Raw genomic sequence first — 23,457 nt, forward strand, 5'->3', positions numbered from 1 at the left:
CACGTGTAATTTATATGTGAAACTACGAACTGTACACAAAATATTTCATCTGACCTCATCACATCCCTGTTTGACAGGGGCTATGATCCCCATTTTACAGATGGGGAACTGAGAGAAGTTACTCTTGCCCACTGTGCCCGCCAAGTGTCCTCACGTGGAAGTGGAAGCCCTTTGCAAGCTGCCAGACGCCTCGCAGTTGCCCAGTCACTCTCCGCCTAATCTACACATCCTGTCCCTTCCCACCCAGCTACCCTCCACCTAGTCCTCCACCCCAACTCCCGCCCTTGGCTTTCAGCTAGGATGGTGAAGCTCACGGGTGGCAAGGGGCCACTTGGTGCCCAGAACAGCTTCTGCTCCCAGAAAGCCTTGCGTTCCCCGAACATAAAGAGGCTTTGAGCTCGGGGAGTCCCGCCCCGCACGGCCCCTCCCACGGGCGCGGGCCTGGGGCGGCAGGGGGCGTGTTCCCGGCGGCTGCGCCCGCGGCCGGGGGCGGAGCTTGGCCACCGCGCCTGGCTGCGGGCGGCCGGGCTCCATGCGCAGGTGGCTCCTCCTTCGCTTCTCCCGATTACCGGCCGTGCCAGGCACGGTGCCGGCTGCGGAGGGAACACCTTTGTGTCCGGTCCTGGGAACCCGCGACGGCCGCCGCGCGCCCCGGTTCATTGTTTCGCTTCTCCGGGTTCCAGGAAGGTGTGGGCGGCGCGTGGGGTCCGCACGTGTCACCCAGGCGGCTGGGGCGCGGGGACCCGCGGGCGCCGGCAGGGGCGTTCCCGGGCTCGCGGCAGCGATGAAGCACCTGAAGCGGTGGTGGTCGGCCGGCGGCGGCCTCCTGCACCTCACCCTCCTGCTGAGCTTGGCGGGGCTTCGCGTAGACCTGGACCTTTACCTGCTGCTGCCGCCGCCCACCCTGCTCCGGGACGAGCTGCTGCTCCTGGGCGGCCCGGCCAGCTCCGCCTACGCGCTCAACCGCTTCTCCGCCTCGGGAGGGTGGGGGCGCGCGGGCCAGTTGCACCCCAAGGGCCGGGAGCTGGACCCTGCCGCGCCGCCCGAGGGCCAGCTGCTCCGGGAGGTGCGCGCGCTCGGGGTCCCCTTCATCCCTCGCACCCGGGTGGATGCGTGGCTGGTGCACAGCGTGGCTGCCGGGAGCGCGGACGAGGCCCATGGGCTGCTTGGCGCCGCCGCCGCCTCGTCCGCCGGAGGAGCCGGCACCAGCGTGGACGGCGGCAGCCAGGCTGTGCAGGGGGGCGGCGGGGACCCCCGAGCGGCTCAGAGTGGCTCCTTGGACGCCGAGGAAGAGGAGAAGGCACCTGTGGAACCGACGGCTCAGGTGCCGGACGCTGGCGGATGTGCGAGCGAGGTAGGTGCAGAGTGGGACGCGAGCAAAGTGTGGCGTCTACGCCGCCCGGAGCCCCCGAGGCTTGTGTCGGATCTGGGCAGGGGCCACTCTCGCTGTGTCCTGACACCCTTAGCCCCTGGGCTTTGCAGGTTCGCAGATGCTGCTGCTCTGATTCCGAGTGAAGAGCTACTAGTGCTGTTGCGGTGGCTTTTAGGTGTTTAAGGAAGAAGCGGATGAAATCATCCGTTTGGTTGTAGAGAACACCTTTCCTTGTGTTTGATGGCTGGCAAGAGTAGTTCGGGGATGGGGAGGGGAGAAGCAATGCCCGTTGTCTTCGATGAGTACCTCATGTACACTGGGATGTCGTTCTCTGGGACACGTGCCCGACATGGACGATATGAAGGGAAGCCGTGACCTCTGGGAGGATGCACGTTTTTAGGAAGGACTCTCTCGGCCTAACGCAAGGGCCTTCGCCCTGATTTCAACCCAATTGCTGTTCGTTTTTGCTGCTTCCCTGAATTAAGGAGCCATAGTCAGGGTCTATTCAGAGGCCAGCTGGCAGGCGGTCCCCCTGTGACCTAACCATCCCCTGCACCTAGCAATTCTTCTTCCTGGAATTTGTGTAACCTCTTATTAGCATAAAGAAAACAGGTACCTTGACAGTCACCTAGTGACTAACAAGTTCCCTTTGGTTTATGGGTCCAATCCCTTCTCTGGCTTAACTTCTTTCTGAAACCAAGTTTACCAAGATCTGTTGATTGAAGTATCTGGTGCTCCCCATGGAACGTTTGAGTTCAGTGTGACGACACTTTAGCACCAATTTCCACAAAACCACTTTACTCAAAAATTCCTTCTAGGGGACTTTTAAAATTCTGTCTTGGCTCAAACTTTAGTGTTTGCAACTGGTATCGATCAACCAGTGGTGATCAACAAGTGTTCTTCGGGTGTTGTTTTTGTGGGGCGCATTCTTATGCAAAATGGGATTTGGGGCTAAACTGGTTTGTTTGCTGCTCTTCAGAATTGCCGTTTGTGTAGGCAGTTGCCAGACAAGCTTCTCCACCCTCCTGGAGGGGTCATTGTGTGGAAGTGCTCGGTGATTCACTATTATGCTGATCTGAGCCCTTCCTCTTCCTGGGGACCGGAACCAACGGGGTGGGGGCCTGTGAGAGTCTTGGAGGGATCCTTCTGTGTTCAGGATATACTGTGGGAGGTTCTTCCCCGCTCACTTATCCAATCTGGACCCTATGGGGTCTGTCTCACCTAAATGCTCTGCCCTCTAATAAGCGAGTACAGGCTGCACTGCCACCATTCCTGGTTCTGTAACACAGAATTGAAACCTAGTGCTGGATGCTGTACCAGATGGCACTCTGCCACCCACACCGGAATGCCAACCCGTGTGCAAAGTGTACAGGGACCTGGAGGGAGGAGAGAGGAAGCTGTTCAGTCCTCAGAAACTTCCCTCCTGACATGACCTGGGAGACAACTGGTGGCCTTCCCTTGGCTGTTTTTTGTTTGTTTTGTTTTAAATACAGGGTCTTGCTCTGTCACCCAGGCTGGAGTGCAAAGGCGCAACGACGACTCACTGCAGCCTCAACCTTCCCGGCTCCAGCGATACTTTCACTTCAGTCTCCCAAGTAGCTGGGACAACTGGTGTGCACCACCATACTGGCTAATTTTTTGTAGAGAGAGGTCTCACTATGTTGCCTAGGCTGGTCTCGAACTCCTTGGCTCAAGGAACCATCCCATCTCCGCCTCCCAAAGTGCTGGATTTACAGGCATGAGCCACCGTGGGTGGCCTAGACTGGCAGGCCTGCCTTGGAGGCAGCTTTTGAACCTGGGCCAGCCAAACCACTGTGGAGGCTCTGAGTCCAGCTTTCCTAGGGGAGAGAGTGAAGTTCCGTGATAACCGTTCTCCTGGCAGTGCCTTCCTGGCTGGGCTGGCATGTGTGCACCATGTTCACTTCTGGGATGACCTGGTTACATTCAATCTGGCAAAAATCAGCTGTCTGGCTCCTTACAGTTGTCACGGCCGGTTCACTTTTGTAGCCTTTTACATCAACCTTGCGTGATGCACTGGCCAGGCACCCTTATATACAATTTGTACTTAAGAAAAATAGGTCTGAGTGTGGTGGCTCACACCTGTTATCCCAGCACTTTGGGAGGCTGAGGCGGGCAGATCACTTGAGGTCAAGAGTTTGAGACTAGACTGGGCAACATGGTGAAACCCCATCTTTACTAAAAATACAAAAATTAGTTGAGCGTGGTGGCACATGCCTGTAGTCCCAGCTACTCGGGAGGCTGAAGCACAAGAATCGCTTGAATCTGGGAGGCGGAGGTTGCAGTGAGCCGAGATTGTGCCACTGACCTCCATCCTGGGTGACGGAATGAGAATCTGTCTCAAAAAGAAAAAAATAAAAAGAAGAAGAAAACTAGAAGCCCAGGTTAGGGATTTGGGTAAAGCCACATGTCAGTGCAAAAAGAGGGACTAGAGCCTGAGTCTCCCGACTCCCAGACTGGCACATTAATTAAGTACCTACACTGTACTCAGGCTCTCTGGACATCTGGGACATCTCAGTGCATCTGGGATGGGGTGACTCAGCCTCCCACTGCCCACGCTAACCACTCTCCAGTGCTAGACTCTGCCATTCATAATGAAGAGGTTGCAATTTGGAACCATGACCTTGGGGAGAAAATGGGCTGGAAAAACAACACTGGTCTTTGTAGTCAGCTAGACCTGGGTTTGGGAGCATCACCTGCTAGTATGCCCTCCCATATGCTGCTTGAATCACTCCAAGCCTCCGTGTCTCATGTCAAGTGGGAGAGGAATGTGTACTCCAGAGGGAGTTGTGCTGATTAAGTGGGAAAAGCCCATTGGGAAGGGCAGCATGGTGCCTGAATTGTATAGCTGCTCTCTTCTGCCCTCCGTCCTTAACCCACCCTCCTTCACCTGTCCCTGCTCACTGGATTCCTTTTGGCTTTTTTGTCTACATATCTAGTTTGGTTGGTTATTAAAGAAGTGGGGTGTGCTAGACCCAGACTGCCTGGTTTTGAATCCCAGTTCTACCACTTCTGTGACCTTGGACAAGTTGCTTAACCTTTCTGTGTTTCATTCTCTTCCTCTGCACAGTGGGAATCAGAAGGGTGCTTACCTCAGAGGGTTGATGTGAGAATTAAAAAGTCCATTTCCACGTAAAGGGCTTAGAACTTGCCTGTCACTTAAGTGCTTAATAAATGTTAGCTACTGTTAACTTCAAAGAGAGGAAGTGCTTTGTCCCCTAGGAACATAATTTTTAATTTTAAAAAATAGATAATTCCAGTGGCTTACATTTGAGTTGCAGGAGTTTTATAGTATAATTTTCCATAATTTATGTACATATGCAAAAATATTTTGGAGTAGGGGATTTTCCAAGTATCAGAAGGAGTACTGCTTTGGTTTCACTTCTTACTGGGGCTTATCATTATCTGAAAACCGACTCTGGAATTCCCCAGGGCCGACACGCTTCCCTTCATAACCACAGTCATTCACAACGGATGAAGCATGCGTTCTTCCAAGTAACACACAGGTTAAACAAAGAAATGAACAGATTTTGTAGAATTGAATGTGTAAACGTATGGAACAGCTGCTTATAGCCAGCTTCAGTATTTCAGAGAGTTGTTGCCACTTTGAAACTGAGAGGGCTTGTGGTCATTTTGATGTGGTTTCCTATCCTGGTACAGAGACCTTCTGCTGGGTGAGGGGTCTGGTAAGACCTCTTGATTAACTGCTTGAAGAAACTGTTGGGCTGGGCCGGGCGTGGTGGCTCAAGCCTGTAATCCCAACACTTTGGGAGGCCGAGGCGAGAGGATTACGAGGTCAGGACATCGAGACCATCCTGGCTAACACGGTGAAACCCCGTCTCTACTAAAAATACTAAAAATTAGCCGGGCATCGTGGCCGGGCATGGTGGCACGTGCCTGTAGTCCCAGCCTGAGGCAAGAGACTCGCTTGAACCCGGGAGGTGGAGGTTGCAATGAGCCAAGATTCCTCTACTGCACTCCAGCCTGGGTGACAAAGTGAGACTCCATCTCAAAAGGAAAAAAAAGAAAAGAAATTGTTGGGCTGGTTTCTTCAGGGCACAGAGAGAATCTGATCTAGTCAATATTTATTTTTTTTTTTGAGACAGGGTCACTTTGCCTCGCAGGCTGGAGTATAGTAGTACCATCACAGCTCACTGCTGTCTCAACCTTCTGGGCTCAACGCTTCTCCCACCTCAGCCTCCCAAGTAGCTCAAACTACCGACACGCACCACTGCTTCTGGCTAATTTTTTTTTTTTTTTTAATAGAAATAAGGTCTCTCTATGTTGCCCAGGCTGGTCTCAAACTCCTGGGCCCAAGTACAGGCATGAGTCACTGCACCCGGCCTCAATATTTAATTCTAAGAGTAAAGGAAAGAGAAAGAAGGTCCTTGATTGTTAAAGTAAAAATTGTTTTTCATTTCAGAATAAAAAACAGTCCCTAACGCCTGGGCAATTGGAAAAGAAATTTCAGACATTTGCCCATTTTAAAATCACAGCTATGTTACGGAAATAGTCTTAAAATTACATACATTGCGTTTATGACAAGCGTTCACAGTGGGATTTGCATTTTGGTTACTAAAGGAAGTTTAAAGGTACACTATTGTCTTTGTATGGGAAAGGATGTCATTTAAGTCACTGTACGAGTTTGCTAGGGCTGCCATAACAAATACAGACTGGGTGGCTTAAACAGAAATTCATTTTCTAACAGTTCTGGAGGCAAGAAGTCCAAGATCAAGGTGTCAGAAGAGTTGGCCCTCCTGCGAGCTGTGAGGGAGAAAGTGTTCCACAGCTCTCTCCTGCATTTTGGTGGTTTGCTGGCAATCTTTGGCATTCCTTGGTTTCTTCTCCATCACCTGAGCTCTGCCTTTATCTTCACATGGCGTTCTCCCTATGGGCATGTCTGTATCCAGATTTCCCTTTTTTGTTGTTGGGGTTTTTTTTGTTTTGTTTTTCATTTTTGAGATGGAATCTTGCTCTGTCTCCCAGGCTGGATTTCAATGGTGCAATCTCGGCTCATCGCAACCTCTGCCTCCCCGGATCAAGCGATTCTTCTGCCTCAGCCTCCTGAGTAGCTGGGATAGCCTGCCACGACGCCCAGCTAATTTTTTAATTTTTGTGAAGACGAGGGTTTTGCCATTTTGCCCAGGCTGGCCAAATTTCCCTTTTTATAAGGACATCAGTCAGTCATTGGATAAGGGTCTACCCTCCTTCCTATCTTAACTTATCTAGTTACATCTGCAATGGACCCAGTTTCCAAATAAGATCACGTTCTAAGTATGGGGTTAGGAGTTCAACATGAATTTTGGGGACACAGTTCAATCTATAACAATCACCATCTTCCTTCCGTCAACTCTCAGGGTGTTCAGCTTGCTTATGATTAAAAGCTAAGTGAGCTGTTTCTGAAAGCAGCTGGTATATATGGAGGATCATTTGCACAGGACTTGGTACGTGCTCCTGAGAAAATCTGGGGTTTTGCTGGCTTGATGTGCAACCCTGGGGAAGCTTGGCTCAAACCATCTTTTTCCAGTCAATATTTCCCCTCCATTAGTAGGTTGTGGAGAAATCATTTTTGCCAAGTCTCTTGTGTCATTCTCCTTCTTTCTATGACCCCTACTTCTCAACCCAGACAGTGGGAAATTAGCATGCAAGGCCCAAGCCCTGACTTGATGCAGGCTGGTCTAGGGGTCTTGTGTGCTGGCCCTGGAGTCAGACCAGCCGGGGAATATCCCAGTGCCACACTGGTTGTGTGATCTGGGGCACACTTCTTAACTGTTCTGAGCCTTGGTTCCCTTATCTGTAAAATGGAATAGTAAGAGCACCTTAGGAAGTGGTGGTGAGGATTGAATGAAATAGTACAAGTTGAGCAGGGTTGATACACTGTTAATAATTTAGGTGGGGCTCGTACCGCTTCCTCCCCAATTTACTCCTGTCCATTGCGTTGTCAAGTGCGGGTTTCCAAAGCACACCTTGGTTCATCTCTCTGCTTTGTGTGAGATGCCTCCTCTAGCTTGCCATTGTCTACTTATTCAGTATTTTGTCATTCACGGCTGCCCTTGTGGCTTATGTGACCCAGCCCCCAGCTGCTCTTGCTGGGCCTCTCCATGTAGCCTTCTTTCCAGGAGAAAACTTTCTCCATCCCTTTCCCCAAACAACGCCATGATCTCCTGCCCTTTACTCTCTTACCTTTGCCCAGAATGCCTTCCTTTCATTCCTCTCTTTTATGGTTAAATTCTCAAACTCAGCTCAACCATCACCTCATCCATAAAACATTTCCTGTTCTTCCCTTTGAGCCCTATTGCACTCTGTAATATTTCTTCTATAGGACTTGGCATCCTCTCCTTTGAACTGCAGTGGCTGGAGGGTGGAGACTGGGTCTTGGCTTTCACCTGAAACAGCACCCAGGGACAGGGTTAGGAGCAGAGGTCAGTTCAGCCAGTGTCTGTCTGTTGAGCACTTATCATTCATGACATTGGCTTTGCAGAACTTCAAAGACACCACGGGTGTGAAGGTGTCTTGGGTCCTTCAAGGCCCGAGTCTCAACTAGAAAGTAGGTCAGATCTGAAATCCTGATGGGCCATCTGACTATTTAATGCCAACTGTCTGAGTGGATGGGGCAGTGGAAAGCAGACTTTCAGGCTGGCATTATAATTAATCAAGTGGTGAAACTTGGGATTGCCTAAAGTTATATAGCAAGTTAGTGACCTTGCTAGGAATAGAACAGGTCACCGTTCTTAAGCACTGAGTAAACCACACCTCCTGCTCACTATAAAACTTCAAAGGTAAAAACAAAAGTCTCTCCCATTCATGGCAGCCTTGTGATCCAAAGAGTTTATTCTCAAAATCTTGTCGCTTTTTTTTTCCTTTTCTTTTTTTTTTTTTTTTTTTTGAGAGATAGGGTCTTGCTCACCCAGGCTGGAGTGTAGTGGTGCAGTCATATCTTACTGCAGCCTCAACCTCCTGGGCACAGCCATCCTCCTGCCTTAGCCTCCTAAGTGGCTGGGACCACAAGCATGCACCACTGCACCTGGCTAATTTTTTAAAAATTTGTTTGCAGAGACAAGGTCTCGCCATGCTACTTAGGCTGGTCTCAAACTCCTGGGCTCAAGCTATCCTCCTGCCTCTTCTCCTAAAGTCCTGGGATTACAGGTGTGAGCCACCACGCCCAGTTGGATCTATGTTGATATTCAAATACAGTTCTGGGCAGCTGAAGCCTGCCTAGGCTGAGGTACATCCCTGAGTTGTTTTTGGTGGAGTGGAGTTGCAGGTGGTGGTTGGCAGAATGTGGGCAAGTCACAGAGGCAAGACGTGATATTTTGAAATTGGGGAGAACTGGGTTCCTGTCTTTATCTGTCAGTTCTCCAGAAAAACAGAACAAGTAGGATGTGAATAAATAAATACACACATACACACAGATTTATTTCAAGGAATTGGATGATATAATTGGGAAGGCTGGCAAATTCAAACTCTCTAGGGCACGCAGAAACTCTGGAAGCTCCGCAGGAGCTGTGATGTTGCAGGCTTCAGGGAGAATTTCTTCTTTCTCAAGGAAACCCCAGTTTTGCTCTTAAAGCTCTTCAATTAATTGGATGAGACCACCCAGATTATTGAAGATAATCTCCTTTACTTAAAGTCAGCTGGTTGATTGTAGATGCTAACCACATGTACAGAATACCTTCAGAGCAACACATAGCTTAGCACTTAATAGAATGACTAGGAACAATAGCCTAGCTCCTTGACATTTAAAACTGACCGTGACGCCATCCAGCTCCACCTCTTCCTGGGAAATCATGGTTTCCAAATTGGTAGATGGAGAAAATTAACATCTTTCTTGAAGAGTTCTTATGAGGATTAAATGACACTGTATGTTTAAGGGCTGGTACAGTTCCTGACATAGTAATAGATGGTCAACAGATGATTCGCTTTTATTGCTTCTGAGCTCCAGGACAAACCTCCAGGACACCCCTCGTCTTCTAGAGGAAATTACCAAAGACTGGAATCCACTTCAGCATGAAAGGAACCCTTCCCTCCCCAAGGGGGAGGTCATACTGGAAATGGTTGAATGAATTGGGGCAGTTCCATGCTGAGAAGATCAGACTGAGGAAGGATCATGATCACCAACTTCAAATATTTGAAGAGCTGTTATGTGAAGGAGGCCTTGGACTGGTTGAGGAGGCAGAACTCTAAATGCCAACTGAAGTTCTGCTAAAGCTCAACCACAGGAAGAACTTAATTTCTTAGCTTTTCTCTCTCTTTTTTTTGGCCTTGCCTTTTTTTAGAGTTTCTCCAAGGGTCTAAGGGCAATTCAGTGACTAAATGAGAGCCTCCTGGGGCACTAGTTAAAATGCAGATTGCCAGGCCCACCCATCTACCACCAGGCTGAATGAATACCTCTGGAGTTTTCCAGACCCCCAGGTGGTTCTTTTGCCATCCCAAGCTTAAAGTCCTCTGCCTTGGTGCTCCTCCCCCAGGGCTCCTCAGTGTCCAGCAATACCTGAATGGAAGGAGTGTCTGGCTGAAAGCCCTTGTAGGAATTTAAGGTCCAGAGCAGTTAAAAAACTGGGCCAAAGTGACTTACCAGGTACTTAAAAGTCAAAGCCCAATTTCCCTAGCTCCTTTTATTATTTCCTGATATATTCTAAAGAACATCTCTTTGGATGGGGGTGGAGGTAGGTTGGGGAATGGGGATCTAGCATGCAAAAACAATGAATGCAGAACTAGCTTGCACGTAAGTGCAGTTTAAAATTCATGCTTAACGCCAGGAGCAGTGGCTCATGCCTGTAATCCCAGCACTTTGGGAGGCCAAGACAGGAAGATCACTTGAGGTCAGGAGTTTGAGACCACCCTGGTCAACATGGCGAAACCCTGTCTCTACTAAAAATACAAAAATTAGCTGGGCATGGTGGCACACACGTGTAATCCCAGCTACTTGGGAGGCTGAGGCACGAGAATCGCTTGAACCCGGGAGGTGGGGGTTGCAGTGAGCCGAGATCACACTACTGCACTCCAGCCTGGGTGACAGAGCTGGACTGCATCTCAAAAAAAAAAAAAAAAGAAAATTCGTTCTTCAGTTCTAGAACAGGCAAAGCTGAGCTAAAAATATCAGGAGGGGAGAACTTTCTGAAATGTTCTGTATCGTGGTTGGGGTGTCAGTTACATGGGTGCCTCCATTTGTCAAAGTGTCTACATTTCTGCGTGTATAAATCCTACCTAAAAACTATTAAAGAAGAATTCAGTGGGGAGGGGTGAAGGTATTGATGATAAAAGAGTGCTGATCATTGTTGAAACTGGGTAATAGTTACATGGAAAGTGCACTGTATGATTCTGTATTCTGTTTACATGTTTGAAATTTTCCATAATAAGGAAAAATACAAAAATATGTATTTTGAGGACCAGTTGGTCTATTCTGCCTGGTGGGATAATTTAACACTAAACAAATGAATCATAAATGATGCTCTTTACTGCCGCCCCCATGGAACATGGGCCTCTTGTGTCTTAGCTTCAGCTACCTAGAGTATGTCTGCCAAGTTTTTCAGCTGTTTCCCTGCCTTCTCCAGGGGACTTTAGAAGTAAGTTTAGACTATTTGACTTTTTTTTTTTTTCTTTTGAGACAAGGTCTAGCTCTGTTGCCCAGGCTGGAGTGCAGTGGCATAATCAGGGCTCACTGCAGCCTTGACCTCCTAGGCTCAGGTGATCCTCCCACCTCAGCCTCCTGAGTAACTGGGACTTCAGGTGCGTACCATCACACCTGGTTAATTTCTTGTATTCTTTGTAGTGATGGGTTTCACCATGTTGCCCAGGGTGGGCTCAAGTGATCCACCTGCCTTGGCCTCCCAAAGTGCTGGGATTACAGGTCCATATCACATTTTATTATGGAAAATATCAAGCATTTATTACTAGTGGAGAAAATGGAGATGGATAATGCCCCCCTTCCCATCATGCAGCTTCAACAGTTACCAATTCATGGCCAGTCATGTTTCATCTTTAACTCTCACCCTCTCTGTCTGCCCCTCTATTCTTTTGAAACAAATCCCAGACATTTCTTAGCAAGGAGAAGAGAAAAGACAAGCATTGTTCCTTTCTTACTCTTCCACTATCTCCATTAACTCAAAACCTTCTGTCAATATTTCAGTATATATCCCCAAATCATAAGGACTCTTCTAAACATAACCACAATGCCATTAGCACACCTAAAATAAATTCACAAGGATTTTTTTTTTTTTTTTTTTTTTTTGGAAACGGAGTTTTGCTCTTGTTGCCCAGGCTGGAGTGCAGTGGCACAATCTCAGCTCACTGCAACCTCCGCCTCCTGGGTTCAAGTAATTCTCCTGCCTCAGCTTCCCAAGTAGCTAGGATTACAAGCATGCGCTACCAAGCCCGGCTAAGTTTTGTATTTTTAGTAGAGACGGGGTTTCACCATATTGACCAGGCTGGTCTCGAACTCCTGACCTCAGGTGATCTGCCTGCCTCAGCCTCCCAAAGTGCTGGGATTGCAGAAGTGAGCAACCACACCCGGCCAGGATTCTTTAATAATCATCACATATCTAGTCACTATTCAAGTTTTCTGTTATCTCATGAATAATTTTTCATAGTTGGTTTGAATCACAATCCGATGAGATCCATACCTTGCATTGTATCCAGCTGCTTTTGCATGATAAAGTAATATTCAAGCAGACAGGTGCTTCACTGGATTTGTACGCAGTCAGCTCCTGCCAGCACTGCTGTTGTAATCTGTGTGATGCAGTGTGAAGCGAGCGGGTGGGGCGGGGGAGCAGAATTCACCCTGGATGGCTGAAAGGAAGACCCTTAAATGAATGACTTCTTACAGCCATGTGGTCAGGGACAGACAGGGATGTTGGAGTGTCCAGAGGCTCCCGGTGAGAAGGGATGGAAGGAGTTGCTGGAGCCCAGGATGAGGGGCTGTCATCGTGGATCATGGAGGAAATGCTCTGACCTCCCTCCCCCTTGGCTATACCTGTGTTCTGCTCTAGCCTTCCCCTGGTGAACCCAGCTGGAAGCCAGCCAGCACAGGAGCCCTAGAGTTTCTCAGGGACACACATGGACCTGGAGGGGCAAACAAGAACCAGTACTGTGGCCAAGAACTGGCTGTGAAATAAAAATGCCTGCCGCCAAATCCTGGTTCTGTCATTTACTGGCTGTGTAACTTAAGGCAAGCTGCTTAACCTCTCTGTGCCTCAGTTTCCTCTGTAATATTCCTCTGTAATAACAATACCTACCTTACAGGGATGCGGAGCAGCTTAAATGAGATAATGTACATAGGGCCTGGCCTACAGCCAGTGCTCAATCAACACAAGCTGGAATTATTACAAACTGCTATTAAAAACCACCCAGGCCAAACAGGACACAGTCTCTCTTTATCTGGCTCCATGTTTCTCTCTAGCCCTGATGACTCCAGCTTGCCTGCAGCCTAGAGACAGGCCTCAGAGTGCTTTGGCCTTACCACTTTCCCTCTGATGTCATCCTTCTCATAGGCACCATGCTGTTCTTTGTCTTTGAAGGTTCTCCCAACCCTAGAGGTCAAAGCAGGTCTCCGTCCCTCCTCCTCCAGATGAATAAATGAAAGGCCTAGCTAAGGCAGCTGAGGCTGTTCACAAAGGGTATTTTCAGGGGCAAACCCTCTACCACATGACTCAGATCCCAGTACAGCATAAGCAGCACACTTGCCAGTTGACAGGGGCTTCAGAGACACTGCAAGGAGAAGAGAAAAGCCTAGCTTTTCTTCCCCTTTCCATTACATTACTGATTCAGAAAACCTTTGCGCAAGACTCTTCTGCTCTGCTCCTTACGCGGGTGGCAAAGGTGAGTGGCTGGAGGGCAGGTATCATGTTTACAGCCAGTAGGAAAGAAAAGACCCATATAATTTGTGATTTTAGATAGAACAGGATAAGTGCCATAAGAGAAAACCTAGAAGACATGGGATTTTAGAGACAGGAGAACCCAATTTTGGTTAAAGGGCCCAAACTAAGAACGTTCTGGATCCTTGCAGAGCACGGATGGTTCAGTTACCAGCACAGAGAGATGTGGTGGGGCGGGCCTTTCCAGCAGGTGCCAATTCTGTACAAGTCAGTAGGTGTTTAGTTGTGACTAAGGGCCCCAGCTCACAAGTTTACGATAGCTTCCTGTGTGGCAGGTGTGAAAATGTACTTTTTTTTAAAATTGTCCCAGCCCCACAAGGGTAAAAGTCACCTATTCACAAATAAAAAGTAACTTAATGATGGGTTTAACTTGCCTATTCTTTAAATAAAGAGCATGAACTATAAACCTCAAGTATACACAACAGAACTAGTAAAACATACTCTATCTCAGTTCTGTGTCACTGAATTGAGAAGAAAAGCAGAAAAAGAAAGCAGAGATAATAATTACTGGCTACCAGGGCTAGCTGGTTTCACTTTCTCTTAAAATCCAGATTGAGTTATTGGCAGTTAATCATTAATTGCAAATCTTCAGAATCAAAAAGCGGTAGAAAGGAGTAATTCATGTTTATATAGCAGCTTAGACATATGAAGGGGCTATTTTTAAAATGAGTATCTGACTTTTTAATTTTTAAATTATTTTTAATTTTTTTATTTCCAAACAGGTGGTGTTTGGTTACACAAGTAAGTTCTTTAGTGGTGATTTATGAGATTTTGGTGCACCCGTCACCCAAGCTGTATACACTGAACCCAATTTGTAGTCTTTTATCCCTTACCCCCCTCTTGCCCTTCCCCCCTCCCCTCACGTCCTTGAAGTCCATTGTGTCATTCTTGTCATTCTTTTTTTTTTTTTTTTTTTGAGACAGAGTCTCACTCTGTCACCCAGACTGGAGTGCAATGGCGTGATCTCGGCTCACTGCAACCTCCACCTCCTGGGTTCAAGTGATTCTCCTTCCTCAGCCTCTCAAGTAGTTGAGACTACAGGCACATACCACCATGCCTGGCTAATTTTTGTATTTTTAGTAGAGAAAGGGTTTCACCATGTTGCCCAGGCTGGTCTCAAACTCCTGACCTCAGGTGATCCACCTGCCTCAGCCTCCCAAAGTGGTGGGATTACAGGTGTGAGCCACCATGCCTGGCCATTCTTGTCATTCTTATGCCTTTGTATCCTCATAGCTTAGCTCCCATTTATGAGTGAGAACATACGATGTTTGGTTTTCTATTCCTGAGTTACTTCACTTAAAATAAGAGTCTCCATTTCCATCCAGGTTGCTGTGAATGCCATATATATAATATATATTCCATCATATATACATAATATATTTATTCCATCATATATATATTATATATATATATAAAATCTCTATATATCTCTCTCACAATTTCTTTATCCACTCATAGATTGATGGGCATTTGTGCTGGTTACGTATTTTTGCAAGTGCGAATTGTGCTGCTATAAACTTGCATATGCAAGTATCTTTTTTGTATAATGACTTCATTTCCTCTGGGTAGATACCCAGTAGTGGGATTGCTGGATCAAATGGTAGTTCTACTCTTAGTTCTTTGAGGAATCTCTATACTGTTTTCCATAGTGGTTTACATTCCCACCAGCAGTGCACTTCCCACCAGCAGTGTATAAGTGTTCCTGAAGAGGCTGTTTTCAACTAATTCCTTAAAATATGAATTAGATATTATCTTCTCATTTCGCACATGGGGAAACTGAGGGTCAAAGAGGTTTAGCAGCGGGCCCAGTGTTACCCAGCTATTGGGTAGGATAGGTCTTTTTACTCAGCTGGTTTGAACTTGGGCCCTCCTAGCCTATATGCTGTTTTGGGCTTTGCAGACTGCATATTATATTACACTTGATTCTAGCCAAAAGGCCAAGAAGCAATTGCAAATTATATCACAAACTCCATAGGCCCTTTTTACTTTGTAAATATTACAGCAGCAAATCCTCCACCCCTCCCTGCCTTGAGATTCTCCCTTTCTTTCCCTCAAGGTAGAATAATTGCTAACTGTTACAAGTTGGGTTCTCTGGGAAGCAGACTCTGAGACTACCTTTAGGGTGAAGGAGGTTTATTAGGGGGAACCCTTGGGATCAATAACTGGAGACAGGCAGGATTAGACAGAAGCAGAAGTCGAATTGTGATGCAGGCTGGCAGAACCCAGCACTTGGGCTGACATGGATGCATCAGACTTGTCCCACATTGGGCCTAGATGGCCTTGTCTCTCTACTCTCACCTGACGGGTAATGGGATGTGGGCACAGTGGGACGGGTGTGACCTTAGGGGAGGCAGCTCTTGGATGGTGGAGGCTGGCCGCCCACAGGTGTCCGGGAATAGCCACAAGCCCTCCTTTGAAGGGGACCTGGGCTGCACATCTCCACATGCATCCCACTAGCCCTGGGGGAAATGCTTCCTCTCGTTCATCACTTATGATGCTTGTTGTGTTTATTATATTTGCTTCATAATAGGCTCTCAAGAAAGAAAAGTCGAATGGATACAGGAAGGATCATCTAAGAAGATACTTATTCAATACCTAAGTTTGTGCAGGTTGAAGTATTTTTCTTCCCTCAGTCTGTGGAATTCAGTCTGCTATCCAGATTCTTGAGAGTGGCCGGGTGCGGTGGCTCACGCCTGTAATCCCAGCCCTTTGGGAGGCTGAGGTGGGAGGATTGCTTGAGCCCCAGGAGTTCAAGACCAATCCGGGCAACATGGCGAGACCCCGTCTTTACAAAAAAAAAAAAAAAGTTTCTTAAGAGCTATGCAGTCTTTTCTTCCCCTGTGGCCTCAGGTGGGTCACCATGTGGAATAGTCCTGGTTTATGCTTGTTGCCCAGCCTAATTGTTAATAGTAACCTCTTACCCTCTCAAAAGTGGATGCATTTGGTGATAAATTATACAGTCACTTATTCATAGACCTTTGGAGTGTCAGAGCTGGAAGGGGCCTTCTCAGGAAACCAGGCTTTCAACACTGATGTGACATGGCCCCCAGGTCTTGCTGCCTTCCTCTCCTGCCTCTCTCTACCCAGCTAAAGAAGAAATACCCACTGTAGCCACTACCTTCCTTCCCTTGGCTCTTTTAGTTGCTCATCTTTAAGAGCAGGCAGGCACTCTAACATTTCAAATCTATCCCCACCTCAGTCCAGAGTCGTGCCCTTACTGTCTTCATATTCACCCCTTGTTTCCTATGTACACTGATACCCACGAGACTGTCCTGCTAATGAGCTGTGTTTCTCACCTTTTAATTAGCAAATATTGAGAAACAAACCCAGGGTAGGTGGGCTGTGAGGAAATGGGTGTGCTCACATACCAGACGGCAGTGTAGGTTGGAACAGCCTTTTTGGATGTCTGTTGGTATATCCCATGAAGTAAGTTTAAAAAGTTGTCAGAATAGTTTCTTCAGAAAAACAAAAAACTCCTGGCACAGACAGAATTCAAGGGGAATTCTTTCAAATATTTCAAGTATAAAGAATTCCGATGTTAAATAAACCTTCCCAATTCATTTTTCAAAACCAGGATAACAATGATACCAAGGCCAAAAAAAGCACATCAGAGAAAACCATGAATCACTCTTGGCCTGCATGACTGAGTCCTTTTGGAAGGCTGAGTGGGGAGCATCACTTGAGCCTAGAAGTTTTGAAACTAGCCTGGGCAAAACAGTAAGACCCTTATCTCTACAAAAAGCAAACATTAGCCAGGCATGGTGGCATGCTTCTGTAGTCCCAGCTACTGGGGAAGCTGAGAGGTGAGAGGATCACTTGAGCCCAAGAGTTTGAGGCTGCAGTAAGCCATGATCACCAGTTTTCATCTATCAGATTGGCACTTTTATCCTTTTTTGAAGGCCTTTTCAGTAGATTCCATCAAATAAAAAATACACATATCCATTGACCCAGCATAAATTCCAGGAATGTATCCTACTTGCACATGTGTGCAAAGAACTATGGGTGAGGAGATTTTAATATCTATTACAAGAAAAGATTACAGACAACTATCCACCATTAAGAAGCCAGTTAGGCTGGGTGTGGTGGTTCATTCCTATAATCCCAGCACTTTGGGAGGCTGGCAGGTGGATCACCTGAAGTCAGGAGTTCGAGACTAGCCTGGTCAACGTAATGAAACCTCGTCTCTACTAAAAATACGAAAATTATCTGGGTGTGGTGGCAGGTGCCTGTAATCCCAGCTACTTGGGAGGCTGAGGCAGGAGAATCGCTGGAACCCTGCAGGTAGAGGTTGTAGTGAGCTGAGATTGCGCCTTTGCACTCCAGCCTGGGCAACAAGATCAAAACTCCTCAAAAGAGAGAGAGAAAAAAAAGAAGTCAGTTAAATAAACTATAGTAAGAAGCAAATGAGTATACCATTTGGATATTATCTATGCCTTGAATTGCTTTGTCTCCTTTTTTCACATAGCTAGCTCTCTCACTTACCATAACTTGCAGTTACTTCATTAGTTCACTTGTATTTTTGGTTCCCTCTCTCTTTAGAATGTGAGATCTGGCCAGGAGTGATGGCCCACACCTATAATCCCAGTGTTTTGGGAGGCCAAGGAGGAAGAATTGTTTGAGGCCAGGAGTTCAAGACTAGCCTGGGCAACATAGCAAGACCCCATCTCTACAAAAAAATAAAAATAGAATGTAAGATGTGAAGGGGGCAGGGTCTGATTATATTTTTTACTATTGTATTCCCAGCACTAGTGTTGTATTCGATACTCAATTTAAAATGACTGACTGTATCTCAAATACAAGTCATCCTTATTGGTGAAGCATTCTCATTAATCAGCAAAAATATACCGTTATTATTTAGCATTATTTGGGAAGCATAGCCAAAGCAATTAGACAAGAAAATGAAATAAGAAATTTAAATGTTAAAAGAGTTGAAAATATTAAAGTTTATATGTCTATACACTTGGGGGCAAAATGCAAATAAACAGAAAACTTAATGGGAGAATTATTCTGGACTAACCCTTTGCTGTTGCCTTGGCCAAAGTGATTTTGCTATGTAGGCATTTTTAGGTGAACCTTTTAGCTAAATATAATTTCAAACTTTTAAAAAATGGCATATATATATATATATATATATATATATACTCTTTACCCAGATTTACCTATTTATGTTTTGCCTCATTTAGCTATATTAAGAACCATGTCTCTCTGTATACATATGTAATTCTCTTTGTTTTGAAACATTTATAAGTGAATTGAAACCATTGCATCCCTCAACACCCAGATACTTACTAGTGTATATTTCCTAAGAACAGTGATTTTCTTTTCTATAGCCAGTTATCAAATCAGGACATTTAATATGAATGTAAGGCTACTATCTAATCTACAGTCCATTTTCAGAATCTGTCAGTATGTATTTAGTTGCCAAGTCTCTTTAGTCACCTGTAATGTGGAAACACTCCTCACTCTTGGTGTTTCTTCACCTTTAGATTGCTGAAGGGCATCAATCAGTTAGTTTGTAAAAATGACCCCCAATGTTGATTTATCTGATGTTTCCTCAATGGTTAGATTGAGATTATGAATTTTTGGTGAGAAAACCACAGAAATGGTATCGTGCCCTCCGTATCAGGAGAGCACAATGTTGGTTTAACTCCGTATTTTGATGATAGAGTTGACCATTTGATTTAGATGGTGTCCGCCAGATTTCTCTTGTAGTGTTATTGTTTTTCTTTTTGTAATTAACAAGTAATCTGCAGAGTGATACTTTGAGACTATTTAAGTATCTTATTTCTCATAAAATTTTCACTCCCTAAATTAGGCATCCATTGATGGTTTTCTAATTCATCATTCTCCTTTTATATTTATTATTCGTATTCTACTTTAAGAAAGAGATTTCCTCTTTCCTTCATTTATTTGTTTATATTTGAGTGCACTCATTGATTCTTTTGTTCAACTCATTTTATTCAATGAGTTATGATCCATTATTATAGGATTTTTGACCTAATTTTGGCTTCTTATAGTGTGAATTTTGACCATATAGAATTTCTCTGCCTCCAGTCCTTCTCTTCCTGAGTTTTCAGGCAAGACATCTTACATACCTTTGTTACCAATTCATTACACTCAAAAAGTTTCCCCCACAAAAAAAGCCTTCCCAGACTAAAGTTTTCTTGATCAGTTCCTCTATGGGTTTGATCTATATCAACCACTTGTTTCCCTGTTACTATTTATGTAATATAGGTGACATTGTTGTGTTTGCATGTGTGTGTGTGTCCATGTGTGTTGTATTAATGCATATATTACATATTTAGGGGAGTTTGCTTCATGGTTCTAAAATAGATCATTTGATTTAGAGATTAGAAGTTTATCTCTCTACCAACAGCAAATTTTTAAACAAAGTTAGCTGCCTCAGGTATCCAAAGTTTGAATTTGATTATCTTCAGATTTAATAACAACAAAAAACCTTACTTACCTTGGCAAAAGATGAGAGGTAAAAAGTGGTCAGTCACCTTTTCTTCCTTCCCCAGATTTATATCAGTATTGTTGCAGGAAGGAACAATCCATCAGAAGTAGGATCTCTATCAAAGTCTTGGGATATTGTGTCTAAGAGTTCAGCTATTCAACAAATGTATAGTAAGGGTCTGTTATGTGCCAGAATCTGGGTTAGGAAGTGGCCAATAGCAGGAACCAAGCAGACAGAGCCCTTGCCTTCAAAAAACTAGCATTCTAGTAGGACAAACAGCAAACAAATAAACATGGTAATATATCAGCTGGTGCTAAATGCTATGGAGAAAAAAATAAAGCAAGATAAGGGAAATAGATTTTGGTGTAGTTTTTTATATAGAGTGATTAAGAAAGAAAACTGGGATGGCAGATATTTGAAGAGACCTGGGGGCAGGAGGATAAGAGGGTTGAGAGAGCTTACAGTCAGAAAGGGCTGCAAATACAAGGGCTGTGAAGTGGGAGAGTGCTTGGTGGACCTGAGGACTGAACCTTGGGACATTGCTGTTTAGATATCAAGGGGATGAAGAATCAGCAAAGCAGAAGTTCTTGATGAGGTAGGAGAATAGAGAGGTACTTGGATGCCAGGTGAAGAAGCTGCTTCCAGGAGGAGGTAGTAACTAAGTCAAATTTTGCTGATGGATGAAGAGAAAATACACTGAGTACAGATAACTCTTAGGAGGTTTTTGGTTTAAAGGGGAGCAGAAAAATGGGATGGAATCTGAAGACTAGTGTGGGACCAAGGGAGTGGTTTTTAAAGGTGGGGGTATTTGTGTATGAGAGTAGGCTGATGGGAATTGTCCAGTAGATGAGAAACAACTGTTGATGCAGAAGAGAGGGGAGAGTAGCAGGAGCAATATCTTGAGCACATGAGCAGGGTTGTAACGGAATGTGCAAAGGAAGAGACTGATTGAGCTAGGACCGAACATCATCTACAGTGTCTAGAGGGAAGGCACAGTGTCACAATTAGGCACAATCAGACAGAGAAGCCAGTAAACCAAGTGGGCCAGCAGAATATCAGCCTCCTTTTTTCCTTATCTTGCTTGATTTTTCTCCTTTCTTCTGGCATCTGTAAATTTCCATTTCTTCAACCTTCACTTAAAAATTTTTTTTCTGTGGTTTGGTGGGAAGGGGGTGCGCCAGTGTGTCTGTTCCTGGAAGAACAGAAATTGTGAAAAAGTTTGACAAGCTTTAATGTTATAGGGGAAAAAAATATATCCAGAGAGCTTTGATATCATAGTTGAAACTATCTGAATATGCGGTACACTCTAAATGGTAACCATATTTGAATGTTTAGAGGAATTCTCTAGCCTTTTAGTTATTTAGGTCTCCTTATTTATAAAGTAAATTAAGGTAGAAGGACATATCTGGGTAAATAAGTATAGATCTGTGGAGATGTTTTATATTTATCATTTTCCTGATTATAAAAGGAATATGGCCGGATGCAGTGGCTCATGCCTGTAATCCCAGCACTTTGGGAGGCCGAGGCAGGTGGATCATTAGGTCAAGAGATTGAGACCATCCTGGCTAACACGGTGAAACCCCATCTCTACTAAAAATAAAAAAATTTTTAAAAATTTAAAAAAATAGCCGGGCGTGGTGGCGGGCACCTGTAGTCCCAGCTACTCCGGAGGCTGAGGCAGGAGGATGGTGTGAACCCAGGAGGTGGAACTTGCAGTGAGCCGAGATCTCGCCACTGCACTCCAGCCTGGGCTATAGAGTGAGACTCCATCTCAAAAATAAATAAAGCAATATGTGTTTGTTGTAAAATATTCACAGTTATAGACATGTATAAAGTGAAGTAAACTCTTTCCCACCCTGTTCCCAACCTTCCAGAGAGAACCACAATTAATAGTTTGTAATAATAGTTTCCATATTTGATCAGTGTTTGCTTCCACCTTAGCTGTTTGATTGATTTTGAACAGAAAACTAAAACTGCCTGCTGGCAACATTAATTTCCATATCTAATCTAACTCACGAGTATTTTAAATTCAGGGGCTTTATAAGTGCGTGTTAATTTAAATTGTACAGATTCGAACAGCCTGTCTCAGGACAAGATATAAAACTGACCTTTGTTTCTGAATTAAATGTTTCTTTGATACTAAAATAACGAAATGCCAGTCTTAGCTTTTGACTTGTGGGTTTCATGGTCCCTGAACAATAAGCACAATGCAGTTTTAAAGACTGTTTGCTCATTTGATGCAATTTGGTGCTTTTATAGGAGAACGAGGTACTAAGAGAAAAGCACGAAGCTGTGGATCATAGTTCCCAGCGTGAGGAAAATGAAGAAAGGGTGTCAGCCCAGAAGGAGAACTCACTTCAGCAGAATAATGAAGATGAAAACAAAGTAGCAGAGAAACCTGATTGGGAGGCAGAAAAGAACACTGAATCTAGAAATGAGGTACGCCTGTCAGAATATTCAAGCCTTGCCATTTTGGTTTTAAGGTAGATTTTGTGGCATTGACAGTTTGTGTTAAGAATGAGTATGTAAGGCCGGGCGCAGTGGCTCAAGCCTGTAATCCCAGCACTTTGGGAGGCCGAGACAGGTGGATCACAAGGTCAGGAGATCGAAACCATCCTGGCTAACATGGTGAAACCCCGTCTCTACTTAAAAAATACAAAAAACTAGCCGGGCGAGGTGGCGGGCGCCTGTAGTCCCAGCTACTCGGGAGGCTGAGGCAGGAGAATGGTGTGAACCCGGGAGGCGGAGCTTGCAGTGAGCCGAGATCTCGCCACTGCATTCCAGCCTGGGCAACAGAGCGAGACTCCGTCTCAAAAAAAAAAAAAAAAGAATGAGCATGTAAGTATGCTCTACTGTTAACAAATATCATATATGAAAATATCTCTGTCTTTAAGTTATGGGAGTAGTAATTTGATTTATAAATGAATTAGCCCATATAGTTATTTTCTCTGGTTAAACTCAAGATTTTGTGTGTATGTGCACACACCCCTTTCCAGGACCTTGCTAGCAGGTTTTGCTAGCTATGTTTCCCAAGGCAAGGGATGAAGAAATGGTGAACCTAGGAGTCCTCAACCAGCCACATGAACAGGCAGCCAGGCTGGCCTAGTCCAGGAGAGCAAGCCGAGGACCAACCAACCCTACAGCCGAACACCCATGATGTCAGCTAAGGCTTGGACTCAAATCTTTGTTCAGTCTCCTGGCAGGCCTGGCTGAACCACTGGGCATCCATGGTCCAGTGGGACCACCTCCTTAACTCCTCATTGCCTAACCTTACTCTTTAGCTGTGAGAAGAGGTGTACAAATGAACTCCTAGAGCCACGCTGAAGGGATGGATGCTTCCTGTGATCTGTGCTTCCTTCTCCTTTCATTTGGGCTGTACTGTGGTTTCTCTTCAGCCCTGCTGAGGTCCTGCCCACAGCATAGCAAACAGGCACTCCAGAGATATTTAATAACCATGTGGCACTTCCACCTGGAAGACATACCCTCACAGGTCTTGCCCTGATGGTTCTCTTAGCCATCACCTGCTTTAGTGTGTCCCCTTCCCAGAAGGTGGAGTTTAGGGCTGCGTATTATTAGGGCTTATAATATTACATGGAACATTACTTATTTGGCATTAAATCAGAAAACAGGTTTGTTCTCTTTGCCTACCTGCCACTCCCTTGCCCCTCCAGCTTCCACCTAGAGCCCCTTGGTGAAATCTAGGGCAGGTCCCATAAATTCTAGATACTCATGAAAAT

The 23,457-nt window shown here is 45.4% G+C and overlaps 1 protein-coding gene across 1 annotated transcript in view; it reads left to right on the forward strand.

Annotated features, from left to right (window-relative positions):
• Positions 1–457: 457 nt before the first annotated feature.
• NFE2L3 (nuclear factor, erythroid 2 like 3) overlaps positions 458–23,457 on the forward strand; it is a 30,894-nt gene continuing 7,894 nt past the window's right edge. Inside the window, exons 1-2 of the mRNA XM_010356537.2 lie at positions 458–1,354; positions 21,980–22,159. Of these exons, the coding sequence (XP_010354839.1) occupies positions 533–1,354; positions 21,980–22,159 (1,002 nt within the window). The 5' untranslated portion in view covers positions 458–532. The remainder of the gene's footprint in view (positions 1,355–21,979; positions 22,160–23,457) is intronic.

This window comes from Rhinopithecus roxellana, chromosome 6 (genome assembly GCF_007565055.1).
Source record: "Rhinopithecus roxellana isolate Shanxi Qingling chromosome 6, ASM756505v1, whole genome shotgun sequence".
NCBI lineage: Eukaryota > Metazoa > Chordata > Mammalia > Primates > Cercopithecidae > Rhinopithecus > Rhinopithecus roxellana.